Consider the following 23,892-nt stretch of genomic DNA (forward strand, 5'->3'; position numbering starts at 1 on the left):
TATGGCTTTACCTTAACTACAGAAGTGAAGCTGCTAAGCCTTTAGAAGAAGCACATGAAGCACTGGGCTAGTTCTGATAGAGCACAGCTATGACCTCCCTATCATTTTGGCACAGGCAGAAAGCTTTGACTGTGAAAGCGCAAAACTAAATATTTACAGCAAAAATGTAGCCATGCAGACATCTAAATGGGAATATTTCTGCAAGTTTCCAATGCAGTGTTGCGGGTGTAGTAGGTTAGTAGTATACATAGTGGTATATATTGTAGTATGCATAGTAAGTTTCAAATACAATGAAGGAGATCTAGAGAAGACTGCCACACATTCATATTCAAATACCCCAAGCCACCCCTCTGGAATTGAGCCTGGCCCTTGGGAAACACCCCCCCTCCAAAGCTAACTGTGCATTGGTGGAGGTACTTTCCTGATGCTGAGCCCATCACCTGGGACAGCATGTGAGATCCCCAGTGGTAACTGCTCCACTGGATCTACTACCCCCATCCACACAATGGGACTAGTGACTGGGAGAACAATGTCTTAATTGAGGCCCCTGAGACACTGAGGAGAGTAATGACATGATTGCTTTTACATTTACCTTTACTAATCTCCTGTCTGGCCTTATGTATACTTAAGATTCATCAGTCTTCCTCTGCTTACTGTCACTGAATGGAAACATTGATTCCAGAGGCTGAACACTTTCCAGGTGAAATTAGTGCACTTAATCTGACGAGCAAGCAAATCTCTAATAAAACACAACAATATGTTCGATGTAACCAGTGCTCCATGCTGGAAAAAGTCTGTATCCCTTAATACCGTGGATTCTGCTCTACGTGCATTGGCCCAATAGTCTTTAGAACAAGGCAAACTCCTCGCACAGCCCATTAGCAACCAAATGGCATAACAATGTTCCTCATTTCCTGGGAGTCTCGGCCCCTATATCACTGGAACAGCACTGGTTCGAAAGGTGAGTATGTGTTATTTTTAGTTCACACTAGGGAATATAATATTTAAGAAGAGTTTTGGTGAGTAGTCGACAACCCCACTAAGACGCCCCATACACATTAAATATTTATTCCTGTTCTGCTGAAATTGGTGGGTGTGAACAACTTTACTCTAATGTGTATGGGGGTCTTAAGAGGCAGAGAAGAAACCTGTAGTCCCAAACCACAGTGCAGAACCTATAACAGGACCTTCTATGTGGCAGAGGTTCCTTGATTTCCTTAAATCTCTGCACCCTCTATATTACCTCTATTCATCGTTTCTAGAAATCATTTTACTGCAGCCGTTAAGTATAAAATACATTTCAGATCATTTGTTCAGCTGCTATGCATTTGTTTCTCTCATTATAGCCGTTTCCTGTAAACTCCTGTTTATTTCCTAGTCCCTGTCTCCTCCTGCCTCCATTGACTTTCCTGCTCATTGTTATTGTCTACTATCAGTAGAACAATTATGGTGACTACAAGTGATGAACCCGAAACAAAACATTCAGGAAATTGGATATTTTCTATAGAGCCATTTAGTATCATTCAACCAGGAGTATTTTGTGATGTCATTGTATAAATAATAATAATATCACCACCAAATGATACGTTTTTCTGCTGTCGTCATTTAGATGACTTTCTTGTTCTAGTAATCCAAACAAAAGTAATATATGATCTTTAAAATTAGTGATACATACGTTTAATTAAAAATAATGGGTACAAGCAATAGTGTGCTCCATAACTTTTCTTCCATACATTTTAGTTTCCTTGACATACATGATCATTAGAATTTTTTATTTATTGTCCAACTAATTGGACAATAAATTGTAAAACTAATGAATGGGATGTTCTGCCCTTCTGATTTACAGTACTGTACACTTATACTGAAAGGACAACTCCGAAAACAAATGTAATCATTGCCTTAATTAAATGTTCATTTAGTTTGGACGAGTCCTTCATGTGTACATGGAAGTTTTTCATTCTAATTTTTAGGTGTAAAAATAGCCTAGAAACTTAGTACAATGTGCCTTTCACTTCGCAATAACATATTATTGTGTTTTTCTTGTGTAAGTCTTAAAGGGGATGTCTAATCCTCTTTCTTCAGGAGCGCACCGCTTCTCTGCTCCTCAGCTTCCTGCTGCTGGGGGGGCTGTGCGCCCCTGAATATTGAGAGTTCATATCAGTAGCATGGTCATGACGCCGGTCAGAACTGAGCGCTTCCATGCTGCAAGCAAAGGCAGATTTCAGCATCAGAGGAGCGCAGGGTCACTGAAGCATGAGGGATATATATGTCATTGAGCTTTAAGGGGTTGAGCAGGCCATACACTTAAGATTGTTGTCGGACAAATGCCCTGCTATTCCATCCGACCCCAGGGCTCAGCCTACTTTTACCATGTTGTGAATGTGAACTGGAGAATAAGACACTACCAGCAACTTTTAGCACAGGTCTATCTTCCCTGAGATGAGGTTAAAAGGATTGGGCTTGTAGAAATCCTACAGCCTCATCCAACAACAGATGTTGAGAGAAAACTGCTACAATCCTATACACACTAGATGGTTAGATGGTTGACCGATCACACTGATAATGGCGGGTTCCGCCAACCTTGATCTACCATTTATGGCTTGCGTTACCTTGGCTGCTTAAAATCCAAGTCAAGTAATCTATCCCAATGGACTTCAATATAATAGTGACCAAAATAGGTCACCCTACTTCTTGTGTTCATTGTTCCCGGAGACTCGATATGATGCCTTTAATAAGTAAAATGGGCTCTAAATTTTGTGGTGTTGTAAGTAAGCAGTGTTGTAAGTAGCTAGGCTTTTCTACAAGCAAGGCACATATTCAGTCACTTTTTTAACCCTGTATCTTAATATTGTGACCAAAGTAGAGTGATTTCTTGGTAGCCCCTGACATCCAGGCCTTGGGGCACATACTCCTCCAAGAAAAACATAGATTAGGGGATGACATGAAGTTTCACAGAAAAGGACATAGATCTATAATAATCATCATGTAAATTAAGAAGATATTTTCGGTGCTGTTGGACTGTGTTCCCCAATCTTCACCAGAACGTCTTAATGAGAACATTGTTTTTACTTTTAGCAGAGTTAACATTTTTTTTCGGTGGCTTACCCAGGAAGATCACTACTGAGTAGATCTGAGCTGCGGTGCTTTCTGGCTGTTCTGAGTGTAGGGGAAAGCAGACCCCATTAGTTCCATAATAGTTGTGGAATATGTCTTCATTGCTGAGGGGTAGAAAGGCTATAATAAAACCGATAATCCAAATAAGTATTAAGGAGGTTATTGTCCTGCATTTTCCTGGTTTCAGACATCTAAAAGGGTAAACTATGCAAATGTATTTTTCCAAAGTCAGGTAGGTAAGAAGTAAGACTGACACTTCTGTGGAGAGTATGGCCAATGATCCAACTAGCCGACATTGTGTGCTGTCCATCCAGGCCTGGGCATTCTTGTTGTATTCTCCTCTGTATTTCAGATCATAGTATCCAATCACAAATAGGTATAATCCCATTAGGCAATCAGCACCTGGAAAACAAGCATTAATGGAGGGATTTCTATACATCGCATATGTCCAGTCTAATTTTTAATGCCTGCGCTGGACACGACTGACCCCAAAGTGGTGCATTTTGTGCCCCAGTCCTGCATTTGTGGCTGGATTACAAAATACTGCATGCAAAAACAGATGACCTTACATATATAATGTAATATGTAATATACTCGATATTAACATCATCTTACAGAAATAAAGGTGTATCTGCTTCTACTATATTTCTACTACAACACCCTTATATGCTTGAATTATGGGCTCTGATCATGGAGAAGAGAGTGGTAAATTATAATCTCTATCTACAGTACTATTATAAAAGTCTATAGACTTTTGTAAATAAAATGTAATCTTGGTGGTAGGTCAGCACATCTCCACCTACAATATCCTCAGTATATATGTATCTGGATTTCGGGTTTGTGTGTGTGCTAGTCACAGACTGCCAGTGCCCTCTCCACATATCCTGCTGACTTCCATGTGCCAGAGTTCTTTACAGTATATGGGTGATTTCACTCAAATTAACTTTTGGAGTAAAAATGCTTTTGTAACTTTTTGTTCAGTTTTCAGGAGCCAAAGCCAATAGTGGATCCAGCAAGAGAAGGAGAAGTCTACGTCCTTATTTAATATTTTCCACTCTATTTGAATTCACCTGATTTGGGCTAAAAATGTATTTAAAACTGCAATGACGTTTTACAGATGTGTGTATATACAGTATATACAGTATTTACCTATATATACAATAGCTTGCGAAAGTATTTACCCCCTTAGCATTTTTCATGCTTTGCTACCTCACAACCTGGAATTTCACTGTTTTTTGAGCGTTTGCATCAGTTCATGTAAAGAACATGCCCACAACTGTGAACATTTGGTTTTCTTTTTTTGTGATGCAAACACCAAATAGGACAAAATTATTGAAAACTTCAGTGTGCATAACTATTCACCCCCCTAAAGTCAGTACTTTGTAGATCCTCCTTTTGCACCAATTACGGCTGCAAGTCGCTTTGGATAAGTCTCTATGAGAGTTGTACATCTTGCCACAGGGATTTTTGCCCATTCCTCATGGCAAAACTGCTCCAGCTCCTTCAAGCTAGATGGTTTCCTCTGGTGAACAGCAATCTTCAGGTCTGACTACAGATTCTCAATTGGATTAAGGTCTTGACTTTGTCTAGGCCCCGCCAAAACATTTACATGTTTCCCCTTAAACCACTTGAATGTTGCTTTAGCAGTATGCTTTCGGTCATTGTCTTGTTGGAAGGTGAACCTCCATCTTATTCTCAAAAATCACTGACAGACTGAAACAGGTTTTGCTCAAGAATATCCCTGTATTTAATACCATCCAGCTTCCCTTTGACTAGGACCATTTTCCCTGTCCCTGCTGCCGAAAAATATCCCCACAGCATGATGCTGCCACAACCATGTTTCACTGTGGGGATGGTGTTCTTGGCGTGATGAACTGTGTTGGTTTGGCACCAGACAGAGCATTGACCTTGGTGGCAAAAAAGTTACATTTTGGGCTCATCTGACCACAGCATCTTCCTTCATACATTTGTCTCCCACATGTCTTTTCGCAAACTCAAAACGAGCAATACAATTTTTGTGTGTAAGTAAAGGCTTTTTTCCTGCCGACTCTTAAATAATGGCCACCTCTATGAAGTGTACGGCTTATTGTGGTCGTATGGACAAATACTCCAGTCTCTGCTTGAGAACTCTGCAGCTCCTTCAGGGTTACCTTTAGTCTCTGTGCTGTCTCTCTGATTAATGCCCTCCTTGCCTGGGCTGAGAGTTTTTGTAGGCGGCCCTCTCTTGGCAGGTTTCTTGTGGTACCATTTTCTTTCCATTTGATGATAATGGATTTGTATTTTTTTATAACCCAACCCTGACTTCTACTTCTCAACGACTTTGTACCTGACTTGTTTGGAGAACTCCTTGGTCTTCATAGTGTTGTTTGGTTAGTTGAGGTCTCTTATTTAATGGTGTTGCAGCCTCTGTGGCCTTTTAGAAAAAGTGTGTATATACTCACAGACCATATGACACTTAGATTGCGCACAGGTGGACTTCCTTTCACTAAACATGTGACTTATGAAGGTAATTGCTTGCACCAGAAATTTTTAGGGGCTTCATCACAAAAGGGGTAAATATATGTGCACATGCCAATTTTTAGTTATTTGATCCCATAAATGTACTTTATGCCTATATTTTTCTCACTTCACTTCACCAACTTAGACTGTCTAATGCTGATGTTTCACACACAAATCGAATCACAAAAATATTTAACCACAGATTGTGATGTAGCAAAATAGATAAAAAGCCAAGGGGGTGAATACTTTCACAAGCCACTGTATTTACACGTAAACCTGGGTAATAACAGTATTTCTGAGCACAATTTCACCCCAGTGGTGTATTTTTCTGCAGGTTCTATATCTAATCAGTTTTTCAAAAATAGAAAGAAGAAATGTTTAAAGGAACTAAATTCTTACTTTTAAATGCAATATAAGGAATATAATAAATAATAACAATATTAACCCCTTAATGACACTAATATACCTCTTCATGGCCATTCTTAGTTTATGATTTATGGCAATGATAAAAATAGCTGAGCCCAGCCCTGCTCTTGGCTATGTTGATGATGATTGATGTTGAGGACCATAGACTTAAAAAGGAGCCAAGGGAGAACAACAGAAAAACAGGGGACATATTTTCACTATCAATGGTAATCCCATCAGTGTGACCCACACCTTTCTAACAATGATCACATATCCAGTGGGTAGGTGATCATTTATGCAGCCCCGAATACCCGATTAAGGACCTGAATGGTTCCGTGGCAAGGGGTAAAAGAAGAATTCTTAATTACTGTGAATTTACCATGTAACTACTTACAGCAAAGAGATATGATGCACATAGCATGTAGCTTATTCTCTGATCTGATGTATGGCCGAGTGCAAATGACAAAGATGTTCCCAAAGCAGGTGGCCACAGAAACGACCCAAACAAACACTCGCTGTACTATACTGGCAAGCAAATTCTCCAGAGAAGATATGCCATCTGTATTTGGCTTGCAGTTTCTCACATGAGGGGCGAATCCACAGTATTGGAATTTCTTAAAATATCTGTTAAAAAAAACCCCCAAAAAGGTGTAAGTACAAGAGGTGAAAAAATCCAAAACAGAGACAATGCTCATATATAATGCCCTGAGTGATAATGAATCAAATGTCTGGGGTTATAATCTGCTGACAGCCAATCAGCTGTCTACAAGATAAAATGACAATAGTAACATAATGGGATTTATGTGCAGTTGGGCGAGCTGAATGCAATTTTTCCATTATAGGAGCCTAGATATTAGGAAAATGCAATGGACCACATGTAACAAAAGAGTGTGATAGGGCATCTGAGCTTGTTAGCTATCAATCAGAGACAATGCTCCATTTTTCCAGAATAGTTCAGAAAATAGAATTGACCTGGTTGGTTATTCTGTTTATGAATATAATCACAGCCGTATACAATGTTGCTCTGAACATTGGACTCCAACCATCCATTATTATGTATTATTTTTTTCAAGAGTTGTATATCTGGCATATTAACCTTCCCTCTGAGCCAGGGGGCCTTACCTGCCTTTTTACTAACATAAAAATGATGAGGTTTACCAACAGTAATCAATCACCAATTTCTTTTGTTAAAACTAGGTTAGAAAATGAAGATTTTTTTCACATCCAGAGGGAAAATCATTTTTCATGTGTTGTCATCCTTAAAATAAGTATAATTGCTGTAAATGTATAATGCGGCAGATGTTTAAAAAAAAAAGAATTCAAGGAGCCGATCATAGTATTCACATGGGGCCTCAGTAAGTACTCTATAACCATTCATATTCCCTAAAAATCAGCAGATCCCCGGAGATACCACCTGTTTCCAAGACATCCTATAAATAACAGAGTTTTGACATCTACGTCTAAGCTGTCAGGTGGTGAAACAGAGGAAATCACTGTGTGACACATGGTATTAATAGCGTAGAGTTTATAGGGATAAATAGAATTGTAATTTGAGCTACTTTAGGATAGGACAGACGATAACTGGTGCTGGTCCAATATGATCTTCACAATGGAAGGGACACATCTAAGCACCGTCAGCTCCCGTGTGAGTCAACTTATTTTTAGTTCTCCGATTCAGTGGCCTTTTTGTTTAAAAAGTTATTTTTGGCCATAGCAATCATGAGAGTTCTAAAAAGAAATTGAGGTAGAGCCCAAAAAAAATACTGTGTGTGTAAAAGCTCCACCAGTATTTTCCCTAGAAATTCATAAGAATAGCTACTCATTGACCTGAATCTTCTGAATAAAAATCAAATGTATGTATGACATCTGAAGGAGCATTCATTTTCATTTCTGAAACCCTTTTTTATATTATCCTTCATGGGGTGGGGAAAACATACAGGTGAACATAGCTGTGGGGACAGATTTTATTTCATGAGGATAGCAACATATGTTACATACATGTGGGTGAGATTTCTGAGTGGCAAGAACATTCTTCTCTGAATATTCGGAATTTCAATCCCCTCAAGGCTTCTGAAGCACAAAATAAAAATATATCCATTAGTATAAAGAGTCAACTCCATTTAATGTGCGGTAGAGCGCAGTTAAATCCAAAGACACTGATGGAACTGGTCACCTAGATAGTAATGTTAGACTATTTTACTGTACTACTTGAATGGTCCTAAAGTCTAGGCTAGGTTTATGCACATATCTATCATCTCGGTCCCCACTTTACTTTACAATAACGTCCTTAAACATTAAAACAGTGTAAGCAACTTGTATGACTTGGTGTCTCTGTGGAGATGGGGAACTGGCTGTTAGACAGATCCAGACTCTGCCCAGAGAACAAAAAGGTTTATTACCATGTTTACCTTCTCGATCTCTTTATACAGAGTGTTGAACCAGTGCTTGTGTATATATATTAGGAAGCACTGGTATTGCTTCCTCCTCCAGACCCAGTGAATATGGGATCACTGGGTGTAGAGAGAGCAGGAGCTGCTGGATCCTAGGAGACCCTGTCAGCTCTGCTATGTAGACAGGAGGCTGAATTTATTACAAATTATTACTTTTTTTTTCAAAAAATAGACAAGTATTTCCTTTGTTCTTTACATTTGCCCTCCAATATCAGCAAAAAAATAAATAAAAATATCATAAAAATGAAGCCGCATGTTTTGTGAAAAAAAGGCAAAACTCATTTGAATATCCAAAGGAGAGAAAAAAATTGAGCCGTTGGATGCTCATGTACGATAAAACTCTAAAATGTGCCTGGTAAGGAAGGGGGAAAAATGGTAGGATCTTGAACTGGTTAAATAAAAAATCCATCATGTAATAATCTTTAGATCTGCCATCATGTAATCTGTTGCTGAATACACAAAGCAATCACTGTATATAAATTTACAAGCGTAGATCAGATAAAATAATGTGTTTAAATTCTAAGCGCTCTACTTACAAGGATTTCAATGTAAGTACATAATCAAACTGGTCTGGTTGAATCTTCTGCATGGGGTTGTCAGAAATATTCCTGGACGTACAGTAGGAAGGAAGAGAATAGGTGTATGAGAGCATTGGACGGTCAAATGTTATGGATAAGGAAAATACTAACAACCAGTTATAAGTTTATTCAGACATTTTCAGGAGCAATAACAGGGGAACAACATAAAATAGAAAACTGAGAAAAAAGTGCTTCAGAATTGTTATCCTATAGAGAAAGCAGTAAGGAGAGCTGAGAAACTATTTTAAAGAGGTGTTCTCAAGTTTCAGCAATCTCCGGCGCTCCCGATAAGAATGAATGGAGAGAAAGTGCATATTATCTCTGCTCTTTTCACCTGGGCCAGTTCCCGGGATCGGTGGGGGACACGGGGGTCAGTGGGGGCCCTGGCAGTCAGACCTCCAGTGACTGGAAAGTTATCCACTATCCCAGGAACTTGAGAAGACCCCTTTAACCACAAGCTTTGATAAAATAAATAAGTCTGAGCATTATTACTATACAGGTAGTGATTGAAAGGGCAGACGTGGAAATTTCACTCTGCTTTCCCCTAGTACTCCAGCTTGTATTCTGTACATATTTCTGCAGAATTACTAAAATAAAATAACTAAAACCTCAGAGGCGGCTTACAATTGGGATAATTCCTTCATGTCCTTGAGTAAAGATGGGGAAAATGCTTCAATTCTGTTATTAGCCAAGTCTCTGTCAAAATAAAAATCACACAATAATTATACACATGGATTAATTATATATTATTTTTCTCATTGTTTTGAAAAAAAAAAAGTCAAATGCAAGTATACCGGTAATTTTTTTTTTTTGCATTTTTTTGCAGAATGACACTACGTTCATTTTAGGTCTGATACTCTCACTTCTTGTGTTTTGGCAATCATTGACTGGTCCTGCCATTCTATTAAATATACTAATCCGCTTTAGTGAGGTCTACCACACTTACAGCTCATCCAGTCTAGAGAGCGATGAAAAGGTGTTGTCACTTATTGTGAGGATTCGATTCTTCCGCAAAACTCTGCAAAACAAAGATACCAATTCAGACGATATGAGCAACACATCTATACAGAAACTGCACAAGGTCTCTGGTTCAGTGATGGACCCTAATCATTGTATATTAATGTCATTGGACTAAGGCCTCATTCAGATGTCAGCGATTTTATATTTATGCAAAAAACAGTCAAAGTTTCATCAGTGTTTTAGATCCGACTTTCATCAGTGTTTGGTCAGTGTCAGCTTTTACTATAGGTGATTTTCATGTATGAGACAAAAAATATAGAGATTGCAAATCATTGTTAGTCCTGGTCAGCACACAGACTATACACTTATGCCATCCGTGTGACGACCATGATTTTCCCAGACTTGTATGGGTGATTTTTATCCGTGATGCGAATAAAAAATAAACATATGCACACTGTCCGCAACAAAAATACAAACATGTGAACAGCATCGTAGACTTTAACGGGTATGTGTTTGATCTGTAAAAACCACAGATAGATCATACACAAGAAAAACGGATGTCTTAATAAGGCCTAAAACTTTTTTTTTTTTAAGGGGAACCTGTTAGAACATAAATCAAAGACAGAGACGTCTTCATTGTAGACATCTATGATTTACTCTAAAATGCTGCAACACTTTAAAAAAATATAGAAATATAGTGTAAAAAGGAATAGGGAGAATAGTTAACTGGAGTGATCCCCGCTGGCTTTTCTCTACCTCTCTCAGGTCTTTTCCTGTTTGTGTACAAGGAGAGACCTGTCAATCAAGCAGAACAGGATGAAGGCAACGGAGATCCACCCAGATGACTGGTCTCCCCGCAAAGTTTCTTCAGTCCTTAGGCTTGTGGATATTGAAAATAACTACTACAATATACTCACAGCCTTTATGCTATGTGACTTCAGACAAAGCAGCTGTCAGTCAGGCAGGAAGAAGGGGGAATAGAGCTGGAGTGACCAAGGCTTAAAATAGTTCTTAAGCCTTATTTGCATATCAATTCAAACACTCGTTTCCCAGTAACGGAGGAATTGACTGGCCATGGCTGCTGGATGTGAGGCTAGTGAATCTTTTACATTCTGGAATCCCTGGCACAGCTTTTGATTGGCCAATGCTGGCACAACGTTATCTGTGCATCAAACCCCAATGATGATTCTGTGCCAGTTCGGCTAATCAAAAGCCATTGCAGGGATCCCGGACAAGCCTCTTGTCCTGCAGCAAGAGACTAGTAGAGTCACATTAATCAATCTGCACATTTTTACTATTTACATATTGCAGTAACACTCGTGATAGTGGTGCCCATCCGCGATATAAACTGGTGTCAGAGAAACTTGTCTGCAAATCTAATGGTCCATGGAAAAAGGTTAAAGCTTTCCTAGCACTGCTGCAACTTCTTCTAGGGAGTCACAGCAGTCAGACTTTCTTCGCACAAGCCCAGATTGTACAATGCTCCAACAAGAATAAAGTGACATATTTTTTATTTCATTTTGCTCTGTCCAAAAATATTGCTTGAAAAAGCATAAATTAGCTGTAGCATAATCTGTAACCTAAAATGTGCAATGAGCAATCTGTCATGTAATATAATGAATATACTTAGTCCATCAATAGAAAGCTTGTGCCAAATACTATGCAGATCCCTGACATATTGCAGGATTATACTTCTCAGAAGGCAAATCCATCGCTAACAATCTCAGAGTTCATTATGTAAAATAATAAGATTTCAAACCCGTATTTGCTGATTATGTACTTTGTATGGAAAATAGAGCATTAACCCATGTACATTCACTACTTGTCATTTCCGTTCCAGCCACTCTTTAGAGAGAGTAAAATCTTATTGTAGATAGTTAATTTTGGTACGAAAATACCTGAAATTTTATAATCTGTAGAAAGAAATAGCAGGTGTCAGGGGCGCGATTCTCTGGGACGTCCAGAGGAAATGCATGCACAATGTATTTGTATTAAAATGAGACTGTCACCCCCAAAATGCTAATTAAACTAACTTACCAGGTATAACAGGGACTTAATTCCCACGATGAGCTTTTGCTGTTTCAAAAATGCAGCGTCTAAATGTTCCAGCAAAGTGGATGGGATTTATAGAAATCTCCTGCCCACTGTGCTTTTATTTTACTCAGCGTAAATTGACCTGCAGTGCGTGTTTCAAATCCGCAGCATGTCAAGTTCTCTTGCCGGTACGCTGAGTTTTCTGTGCAGATTTTCCCATAGACTTGCATTAGGTGCGGAAATTAAGCTGGTAAGAAACACACATGCATTTTTAGTGTGTTTCCACAGCAGAAACGGATCAAAAATATATGTAATCCGTACCTAAGTGTGTCAATAAAATTTTGTCAAAGCCGAATACCAGGAAATATCAAAAACAAAGCAGCTTTATTTAAAGCGTAACACACCAAGAGACCAAAAAATGCAGAGTCAAAAACAAGATAAGAATGCATGTTAAAAACTCACACACAAAAAGGCAATAAAAAACACATGTAACCTAATTTCATAATTTTAGCAGAAATTCTGCAACATCAAAAACTCAACAAAAGCTCATTGTGGGAATGTAGCCTTTGTGGTTTAACCCCTTGACATAGCCCGTCATGAGCGGGTGTCAGTTCCCGCACCATGGCGTGCTATGGCCGTCATGACTTTGAACTGTCACTGCATGTAAACACACAGTGACAGTTCAGTGCCGACAGCTGACAGTGACACTTGAGAGGCACGGGAAGAGGTGCGGGGACCCATGCCGTTGGTCCCCGCACCCAGATCACTGTGATCGGTCAGTCAATCTTACTGACCGATCACAGCATGATCGCGCAGGAGATACTGAAATATCAGCACCTCCTGCATGATCAGAGCAGGAGCTCAGTGCTGCCAGTGACTGAACTCCTGCACTAAACAGCCAGGAGGGGTATCCTTGCCGCCCCTGGCTGTTAACCCCCCAAATGCTGCAATCGCGAGTGATCGCAACATTCAGGAGGCAGGCAGAGGAACAGGAGCTCTGCCACTTCAGAACGGCACCCCCGCAACGTCATCACGGGGGCCCGATCGTTGCCATGGTGACCCGGAGTTGTCATGTAAAAGCGCAAAAACATAAAAAAAATTACATAAAATGTGGTATCGCTGTAATCTTACTGACCCAAAGAATAAAGCTGCCTTATCGCTTTTACCATATGCAAAACGGCATAAAAAAATCCTGAATTACTGATTATTGTTCATTCTGCCTCCCAAAAATTGGAATATATCCAGCCGTGTCCATCTTTTTAGGCGTTCATAAAAGTGCGGTTGGCCACAGTTTTGTGCACCTCTGAAAAGAAGAAAACCACTGAACAGAGACCAGACAGAGTCCAGAGTAACTCTGCTGCCTCATTATAGTGAATAGATCCCTAGGGGGTTTCATCTGAATTACGTCATTTGGAGATTTAGATGGAAACCCCAAAGTACTTGCTCAGCGTAGAGCGCAGGATAAATGTGATCCCAAATATTATGTAAAATGTTCCCAATAAAAGCATCTACTCAGTCCACAAAAAAAGCCCCCACTCAGGTCTGTCACCTGTAAATGGAAATATAGGGGCCTTCCACGTTACTGGTAGCACAAAGGCTCTGAAAAAGCGAAATGGCTCCTCGTCCTCCAAAAGAAATTCAGCAAATTCTGGGCTCCTAAATCCAATTGCCCCTCTTCCTTTCTGAGCTCCAGTGTGCCTAAACCACATTTAGCATCCACATGTTTCACAGGGGTATAATTTCCAAAATGCGGTCACTTAAGTGGAGATTCTGCTCTGCTAGCACTTAGGAGCTGTGTATATGGAGTCCACAAACTATTCTCGAAAAATCTGCGCTCTAGGAGGCAAATAGTGTTCCATCACTCCCGAGTATCGCCGTGTGGCTAAGCAGTACTGTACAGCCACATACAGGGGCTCTTCCAATGTGACATGGCACCCTCAAACCATTCCAGTAAAATCTGAATTCCAAAATTTGGGGCTAAAACAAAATTTTTATGGGAAATGTGATTTTTTATTTTCATGTCTCTATGTTATAAACTTCTGTGAAACACCTCGGGGTTCATGGTGCTCACCACACATCTAGATACATTCCTTGAGGGGTCTAGTTTCCAAAATGTGGTCACTTGTGGGGGGTTTCCACTTTAGGCACATCATGGGCTTTTTGAATTTGGTTTTGAGGACTTTGAGGGGTGCAGTTTTTAGAATGGTGTCATTTGTAAATTTCGTTGTAAAAATGAGAAATTGCTGATCAACTTTTAATCCTTGCAACTTCCTAACAAAAAAAAATTATGTTGTGCTGATGTAAAGTAGACATGTGGGAAATGTTATTTACGAACTATTTTGTGTGACAAATCTCTCTGGTTTAAGGGCATAAGGATTAAAATTTTAAAATTGTGAAATTTTCTACATTTTTGACAAATTTCCAATATTCTCACAAATAAACGCAGGTCATATCGAACAAATATTACCACTATCATGAAGTACAACATGTCAAGAAAACACAATCTCAGAATCACTCGGATCTGCTGAAGGGTTCCAGAGTTATTAGCTCATAAAGTGACCTGGTCATTAACTTAAAGAATGGCTTAGTCCTTAAGAGGTTAATTGCTAGGGAAAAAAAGATTTATTTTGCATGCAAATGAGGGTGTTCTCTGCACCCTTGGAATGCACTGTGTCACCCTGTCAATTTGCAAACTGAGAACTTTGCCATATGTTGATTGACAGCACTCAAGCGTTGCCTGAACTCTATCAGTGGCTCTGCACGGACTCATCAGCGTCGCTCACAGAGTGTCATTCTTGGTTGTCAATGCTGGCTCCCGTCTACAGTAGAGTACCAAGCGATGGCCGCTGACAGGAGCCAGCAATGAAAGCCAGAAATTACACTATGCTAGCGTGGCTTGGCTTTTGCAGTTTCCATCTTTTGAGGTGCAAAGCCTCAGATTTAGTTCACATGCTGTCAATCAAGATAAGACAAAGGGCTCAGTATACAAACTGAGGGGGTGTAATGGTGCACTGAGCCCTTAGTCACGCTAAGGGTGCACTGAAAGCCATCAATTGCATATATAATAAATAGGATTCTTTTCAGGCAACTAAACAACCAAAGTCTCTACTACAGGTATGATTTTTATAGGGACTAAGTTCCCTACCTAACTGTACAAGTGGTTTAATTAGCATTTTGATTATGACAGATACCCTTTAATAACAGTATTAATAAAACTATTTAATTATTTTTGGGAGTAACAGATTCCCTTTAGAAAGAGTATTAATAAAATAGTTTAATTAGCATTTTGGGGGTGACAAACACCCTTTAAGAATAGTATTACTAAAACAAAGCAAGCTTTGTAGGATTTAAGAGAAAATCCAGAAAATCCGATAAAAAACTTGCTCGAGTGTCCACTTCTGATGGACTTGTTTGCTGCTGGACCACACGATATCATGATAGAACCTGTGCCCATTGGAAAACCATCATGTCACCCAATATACCTCTGACTGTCGTCCATTGTAGCTTGGTTCTGAATTGAAAGCTTTGGTATGACCCTTCCCTTCCTCTCTTCTACTAACAAATCCAATAAGGGAATAAAGGGGCCCAAGGATTTTTTTCTAGATGCAACCATTTTTATTAGAATTGAGCAAAAAAAATTCTCGCTGCCCTGGTCTGGCATCCAGTTCTGTCCTCTGTGGCAGCTGGATCAGGGCAGTCTTTGTGCTCAGCATCCTCAGCCTGGCATGCCATGCACCTCTCGCGCTTACTAGGCCCTGTGACCTTATCTTTGGGCCTCATGTTGAAAACTGTTTCAGAAAATGTTGAATTTCTGCCCTTTGTTGAAATCTGAATGAAAACTGAATTTTAAATGTTTTCCAAAATGGTAATTTTGGGTAATTATTTTTTGAAATGTAGAGGTCCACAAATCACTTTGTCAATGTAGTTCTCACAGCAATTTCTACAATGATATCCTTAATTTTCATTATGTCATTGGTTTTTAACTTACTAGGTGTCGCCATAGAAATCATTTTATCACGACTGTGTGATACATTTTGTTACAGCCATCTTTAATTATTTCCTTTTTTAAATAATAAAAAAAACACCAAAGCTGCATTACTGACATGAAATGCTTGCATGCAGTGGCAACAGTCAGTGAAATGCTACCGCCTTGTTGTGTCCTGACGATATCTGACTACAGATTAGTGACATTGTATCTATCCACATATTAAAAGCAAAGATGAATACTTACAGAACAGTTAATGTAGTACAGGAACTGAATGTTGTGTTCTTCAAACTGGGGATATAATTTCCTTCAAAATCCCTGTAGAATAAAATTCACAATAAACTATATGAGACTAACAACTAGTTAAATGGATTTTTTCGTGCCGAGAAGAGAAATCTGCAGTCACTCTATATGACTGCAGAATGCTGAAGCGTTATAGTGTGCCATGTGCACATTTTCACGATTCCTCTGTACTCCCCATGTGAGTGGGTGGAACATCTATTTAAGAGTCAGGAAAAAAATATACATTTACTGTTGGAAATACTTTTATGCCCAAAAATGACAAAAGTATTCTCGGAGTGACAAGCTTTCAGAGCACAGTGGCTCCTTCTCCAGGCAGGATTGCAAATGAATTATTTTGTATTGTTTGGTGCACCCTTGATGTGGCTAAGAGTTCAATGCACTGTTAGGCCACGTGCACACATTGAGTATTTGGTGAGTTTTTTAACTCAGTATTTGTAAGCCAAAACCAGGAATGGGTGATAAATGCAGAAGTGGTGATGTGTTTCTATTATATTTTTCCTCTGACAGTTGCATTCCTGGATTTAGCTTACAAATACTGATGTAAAAAACTCACCAATTACTGAACGTGTGCACGTGGCCTTATACCTCTTGTCTGCAGTACAATACCGAGCAGTGGTGGCAGACAGGAGCCAGCCATGAGAGCAATGTGAGTGCGGCTGCAATGCGCAGGAATCAGTTAAAAGAAGTGACAAAAGATAGAACATGACTGCAAGTCATTTTGACATTGCTGTACATTATGTTCATTCTTTTTGGTGTTTTTTTTTAGAGCTCTTTCAGGCAGAATCTGCCAAAAAAAGACCTTGTGTTCACATACCCTGACTCTGATTGGCAAACACTGCAAGACATTACTGCCGTGCCTGTGGAGTGATCAAAGGATTGTGGGGTCAAGTCCTAGTGGTGCAAACATGATGTAAAAAAAACAAACAAATAAAGTGCTGTAAAAAAAATAAAACAAGAAAATAATTCAAAAAACTATTCAGAGTTAGTATCACCACATCCTTACCAAACTCCAAACTGTACTGTAAAATAAATGTTTTACTGCCCACAGTAAATGCCTTATAAAGACTAAAATAAAAATACTAGAATAACTGCTTATTTTGCCACCAGTAAATGGGTAATTAAACAGTCCTATGTATCCTACAATGTCAGTGGCAGAAAAAAACTAAACATTTTGAAAAAATAAATAAATAAAGTGCGGCTACTGGTAAAAAATTAACTTTATTCCTCCCAGGAGCTGCCGGCTGTCAGCCATGCAGGCGTGACGGCGTGGTTACAGTCACCATTTACAGCACTGTGAGGGGTGGCTCTAAGCATACCCTGGCCCCTAGACTGACAGCTGACTTTGCACTAGTGCACTGCTGAGCTGGATGTCAGTCAGTGTTGGGTGTCCTTACATAATAGTGAGCGGTGACTGAAGCTGCGCAGGCAAGACTGTATGACTGAAAGATCATTTTTAACCAGGAGCCGCGATTTCAATATAGCAGCCGGGCACATTTTTTAAGCTTTATGCCTGCAGGTTCATTGAATATCTGCAGATAAATAGTGTTATCTGACATTATAAGGCTATGTTCACACCTTTGCTGCGTTTTTTAAGCAAATTCAAAGCTGCGTTTTACAGTACCAGCAAAAGCTATGAGATTTCATAAATCTCATGTACACACATTGTTTTTTTTTTCTTGACTGAATTGGAAAACTGTTGTGTTTTTGAATACTGCAAGCATGTCAATTCTTTCAACTTTTTTTCAGCATTTTTTCACCCATAGAAAGCAATTAGTAAGTGCAAAAAGGCAGCAAAACGCAAGTATCAGGTTTTGATGCATTTTTAGTGAAAAAAAACAGGTACAGCAGTATGTGAAACACATTTATTTTTCTGATTTTCCCAAGTTTAAACCATGATGTCTTGGTGTCCTGACCTGAGATGGCAGTTAGAATTAGTACAGTTTAATTAAATTAGCGATGCTTGCAAAGTAAACAAAGTGTGAAAGTAAACAGTGACTTGCAATCTCAATGCTCTGCCAATGTCTTAGGTAAACTATTCCTGACCAGTTCACATCCCCCCGCTGTTACATTTGTAATTGTGTATCTTTTCCTGAACTCATATGAACTTTTTTGTTAAGAATAGTCACTATTTTTTCAGACATAAAAATCTTTTTCCAGTAAATAATTTGATAAATTTTCCCCTTTTTCCAAAAATGGTTTTATGGTTTCACATATGTCTTGCATTGGTGACCTGTGTTCATGCTTCTGTGGTGGAAGCAAAGCTGAACTTTGGGATCCTGAAAAACACAGCAAAAAACGCAGTAAATAATGCTTTTTGTAAGCAGATTCTTTACTGCCAAGAGAACAGGTTTTGCCTGCAGAAAAAAACGCAGCAAAAACACAATGTGTGAACATAGCCTAAGTGTCACGAGTGTGCCACACCCTGCTGGGACTTGTGGTGCACCTGGGATCAGAAGATCACAGAGACTAGCTGATCACAGGTCCTCTTTGGATTCTACACGCCCATTCACATGAGTGGTGCGGTTTTGTTGTTTCTTTTGGTATAAAAGGGGTTAAGTGTTCTTGGTTTAACTTTGGTCTTATCTGTGCTTATTGGTAACACTCCCCCTTCACTATTTAAGCTCACTCCTGGCTTCCTCCCATGCCAGCAATAGTTTGTTCTATCCTGAGCCTTGCTTATGTGGTGAAGCTGTTGAGTTCCTGGAGAGGCTGTGGAGTTCTTGGAGACATTTATGTTCCTTTCATTCTTGTGGATTTCCATTTGTTTGTGTGTTTCCCCTGTCTGTCGTTTTCCCTGTGTTGTCTCATAGTAGGGGTAAGACTAGTGTCTTGCTGCCCTGCACACTATCTAGGGCTAAGACCCAGGGTCAGCCAGGGCTCAGGCACGCGACGATGGATGGGGGGGAAGGACCCGTCTAGGGCGATAGGGAGCGCAGATGTCAGCCTAAGGTGAGTGTTGAGGGGTCACCATCTAACCCCTCTCCCTATCATCAGGGCTCCCCTTTACCAGCTCCCTCCCTTTGCGCCGCACACCGGGCATCTCCCTGCCCTGGCGTGGCACTAAGTTTCTTTTAACTAAAGACCAACAAACTAGCTGCAACTGAAGGCGGCTGCGACAAAGACCTGACAAAGCATTTCTATGTAGGAAACTAGGTATTTGTCCTGGACAATCCCTTTTCACATGCCTTATTAGATATATTGACACTGGAGAGGGGTTTTCCACTAGGGCAATCCCATCTATTAGCTAGATGCCAATGTACTGCAATGTGGGGCTGCCCTCTCTTCATTTTGCTGCCATCTTTGGTGATCAGATAAAATGTCTGATCACAGCAACTTGTCTTTTATACACTTGTAGTCACCAGTGTAAACTTCATAGACTGAGAATAATACTCCACATTTAAGGTGCTTCCTTTTCTTTTTAATTGAAATCATACTTACAGCCAGTTTAGCTTTGGCATATACTGACAAAGAGGTTTATCTGGCAGCCGGCCTAAGACGTTGTTCAGCATGACTCTGGAAGATAGAGCGATAATAGCATTTTACCCTCCATTCAGATGAATGTTTTATACATAATTGACTTACAGGAAAGCAAAACTCAAACCCTTTGCCCAATTTTTGTCACTTTGCCTCACGGAAAATTTCCTTACTTATAATTAATTTCTAAATTATAACCTTAATTGCCATTTTCCATTAAATAGGCAGCCAGCCCTTGTTTGAATGTTGCCATTGTAATTTCCAGTCTTACATCTTCCAGGAAATGTTTATTTTAATGTTTTATTTATTTTACTTTTTTATATAGGATATAGCATTCTACAGTTTGGCTTTAGCTGTAAAGAACCCTTCCCATATAGATGTTTGAATAAACATTTCCTTCAAATGTAATGAATGATCCCTGATGTTTAGCCCTTTTCTTGCAATGAACATATCATGTGCCAGTTGCGCATATTCATCATGTATGCGATTTTACATACAGGTAAGATCACTTATAATCTTATCTTTTTTTTCCAATCTGAACTTCTTTTTTCCAGCCTCTCCTTTTAGGAGAGACATCCCATTCCTTTTATTAACGACATCCTGTCACCTAGAAAAAATGCTATTTACCTGCAGATAAACACTATATCTGCACATAAATAGCGTTTTTGCAGGTGACAATTACCCTTTAAAGGAATACATTTGATCACCCACCATTAAAGTTAATATTCAAGAAGGTCAACATACTTGGATATTAAGTTTTTACCTTTCTTTTTATATATCCTAAATTCTTCACAATAATAAAAACATATACTATTGCCAAAGGTGTTGAAATGCGCAGGGGGAGGCAGGGACAGGCACAGGCAGAACAGACCCCACCAAGGATCCCACCAACAGTCCAATAGTTCATCATAATGTACCCATTTTTGTGCTTGTGAGAGAAGGTGCTTTGGAGGTAGAACTGGGACCCCTTACCTATTGGGCCCCTGTGGGGTTGCACCAATGGTATGTCCGCCTCTGGTGGGAGGGTCTAATATACAAGATGATCCTTTATAAAGTTCACTGCAGACCCCAAGATAGATGCAATGTGAGAATTTTTATTATTCACTTCTCTAAAAACAGTAGTGAATGTAACATGTACGAGGATTACTGACAGTAGATATTGAGACACAATTCGATGTTTCGACTTGGCCGGGTCTTTGTCCAGCAGTTGCTGAGCAATCTGTAGCAAAAAAACTGGAGGAAGAGCATATGGAGATTGCTGTGTGAGGGTTAAAGAAGTGCTTCTACCTTAGTGCTGCAGGTGCCATATGCTTCTCCTCCAGCTCCTAGGCAACTGACTTCTTTGTGATTGTTGGATAAAAACCCGAAATGTCACGTTATGGCGACACACATTATGGCAAGACATCTTTGTGGCCACTGAAAGAGTGAAAATGAACTTTGATTATATACTAAGGAGGTTGCAAGTGCCCAGTCAGCGGTCTTGAGACAGGCAAGTGCTCAGGCGCTCATCAGTAATCCTTGCCCACACACCCTCCTTGGTCTAGATTGACTGCTCAAGCATTGTCCTACTCACTCTCTTCAGTGCGGATATTTCACACATGTGCCATGCAATCTAGGGATGGTAGGTAGCTCTACTCTTTCTGCTGCTATTGTCCATAACAAGAACAGTATTGCTCATGTGCCATCCCAGAATCACGCAGCGCTTGTGTAAGATTTCCGTTTAGCAGACCACTGATGGAGCTGTCAGTTAAGACCAAGGAGGAGGTTCGCGGCAGGATTTCCTAAACATGTGCTTGGATCAGGTGAGTCTCACCAAAGTTATACTTGGGTTACTTACAGCAGTATGAGCGAATTTAATCCTTGGAATATCTGGGGAGAAATCCGATTAATTTTGTTGTTCTCAATGACTCTGTTGAAAATAGAAAATAAATTAAACATGTGACAAAGATTGACTTTATGGTAATGTTTGTAGTTACATATTTACATCAATAATGAATATAATAATAATATACAATATGATGACTTTCATATGGAAACAATTTGAACAGCAATTTAAAGACTGATTAATTTATTTGTAATTTTTTTTTAAAGGGGTTGTCAGAGTTATACTTAATGCCTCACCTGCAATAACACAGCTAAAATAATGAAATCATATATACTTCCCTTTGTCCCAAAACTGTCCTCGTTGTGCTTCACCGCTGTACTGTTTACTTTGGCTAAAAAGGTCACAGCCTGTCCTCCGCATGTGACTTCTTTAGCCAATCACTCACCCCATTGATATTTTGCTGAATACCACTGAGGCCAGTGATAGATTGTATATGGGCTGTGACATTTGCAGTCAAAGTAAACATTACGCAGGTAGAAAGCAGCGCAGACACAGAGTTTGCATGGTTTCATTAATTTAGAAGCACTGTCGCCCGTAGGCATATTTTAGCATAACCCCTATATGCAAATTGTCTCTTCAGAGGAAGAGAACTTGAACTCTAGTGCCACCTATTGGAAGTAGCAATCCTAAAAGTCACTATTGACGAGCTTTGCAATATGATTTAGGATTAGGATAAAAGCCAAATCAGAATCTCAATTTGCAGACAGTGTTTTGGGGTATTGCTATTGCCCATCTTCAAAGTATTAGATCTGATCTGACTACGTGAGAGGCTAAGACTGGGATCTAAAGAGTAAGTTTTCTCCTTTTGGAGAGTGACATGCCAGGTCGGGCACACCAGTATAAGGAGACATAAATGCCTTGCAATGCTCCTCTGGGAAATTAAATATGCAAATTGTCTCTTCAGAGAGGAAGAGGACTTGAACTCTAGTGTCACCTATTGGAAGTAGCAATGCTACAAGTCAATATAGACCCTTTAACCAGCCTTGCAAACACAGTGTCTGCAAATTGAGATTCTGATTTGGTTTTCATCCTAAGTCATATTGCAAGGCTCGATAAGGGGTCCAATAGGTGGCACTAGAGTTCAAGTCCTCTTCCTCTCGGAAGAGAAAATTTGCATATTTAATTTAAAGGGCGTTTAAGTCTCCTCACACTGGCATGCCAGACCTGGCATGTTATTCTCCAAAAGGAGAAATCTGACCCCTTAGATCCCAGCATAACCCCTTTAACACCTAAGGACGCAGCTAACTTTCATATTTTCATTCGTTCTATCCCTTTTCAAATAGGCATAATTTTTATAATTTTCCAGTAATACACATGTATGGGGGCTTGTTTGTTGTGGAACAAGTTATAGTTTTGAATGACATTATGTTTTTTTTTATCAAAATAATAGAAAATGGTAAAAAAAAATACAATTCTGCCATTGTTTTTTTTTATTTTATGGTTATTTGTGCAGGTCAGTACTTTTACGGTGATACTAAACAGGTACCATTTTTTACTATTTTAGTTGTTAAAAAAATTATGATCTTTGTTAAAAATTTGGCTTGAGTTGCCAAAGATCCATACGCTTTGTTATTTTTCTGTCAATCGGGCTATGTGTTTTTCGTGATGAGCAGGTGCTTTTATTTACACCATTTTGGGGCAGATACAACTTCTAATTGTGCAGTGTTGCAGCTACTGAATGTGGCCAGAAACATGGGCGTACCCTCCCTAGAAGCAGGGCCGCACGCCACACACCAGGGCCTGCGTCAGCACCTGGCGCACCCAGGCAAATGCTGGGGCCCTGAGCAGGCGGGGGGGCCCCTCACCGTCCGCGCTATGGGACCCGTGAGAGGAGGACAGCGGTGTCAGTGCCCGCTCCCCCCCCCCCCCCCCCGGCTTGCTCAGGGCCTCGACATAACACTTACCCCTCCCCGTGCCTCCGCAGCAGCTCCTGCATTCTCCGCGGCTGCTGCACTGTGACGTCTTTACACCGCGCTCTCTCCTGAGCAGTCACAGCGCAGAGCGGGAAGACGCTGGAGTCCAGAGCAGCGGCAGCAGGTAAGAAGTGAGGTGAGTATTTGATTATTATTTTTTTTTTATTATATGGAGGCCTGTGGCAGTATATGGGAGGGGGGTGAGGTGGGGGTGTGTGACATCCTGTATGGGGCATTTTAAGGGGGGGTGGGGGTGTGACATCCTGCATGGGGCATTTTAAGGGGGGGTGGG

At 39.9% G+C, this 23,892-nt stretch overlaps 1 protein-coding gene across 2 annotated transcripts in view; it reads right to left on the minus strand.

Moving 5' to 3' along the window:
- RXFP1 (relaxin family peptide receptor 1) overlaps nt 1-23,892 on the minus strand; it is a 575,874-nt gene that overhangs the window by 24,669 nt on the left and 527,313 nt on the right. For both annotated transcript variants that reach the window (XM_073644759.1, XM_073644767.1), the window contains 9 exons: nt 21,640-21,711; nt 19,767-19,841; nt 16,272-16,343; nt 9,993-10,064; nt 9,671-9,742; nt 9,005-9,076; nt 8,017-8,088; nt 6,413-6,642; nt 3,106-3,516 (listed from right to left, as the gene is read on the minus strand). In XM_073644759.1, the coding sequence (XP_073500860.1) occupies nt 3,106-3,516; nt 6,413-6,642; nt 8,017-8,088; nt 9,005-9,076; nt 9,671-9,742; nt 9,993-10,064; nt 16,272-16,343; nt 19,767-19,841; nt 21,640-21,711 (1,148 nt within the window). The remainder of the gene's footprint in view (nt 1-3,105; nt 3,517-6,412; nt 6,643-8,016; nt 8,089-9,004; nt 9,077-9,670; nt 9,743-9,992; nt 10,065-16,271; nt 16,344-19,766; nt 19,842-21,639; nt 21,712-23,892) is intronic.

This window comes from Phyllobates terribilis, unplaced genomic scaffold, assembly GCF_046119375.1.
Source record: "Phyllobates terribilis strain yellow unplaced genomic scaffold, ASM4611937v1 Scaffold_1__5_contigs__length_1240528914, whole genome shotgun sequence".
Classification (NCBI taxonomy): Eukaryota; Metazoa; Chordata; class Amphibia; order Anura; family Dendrobatidae; genus Phyllobates; species Phyllobates terribilis.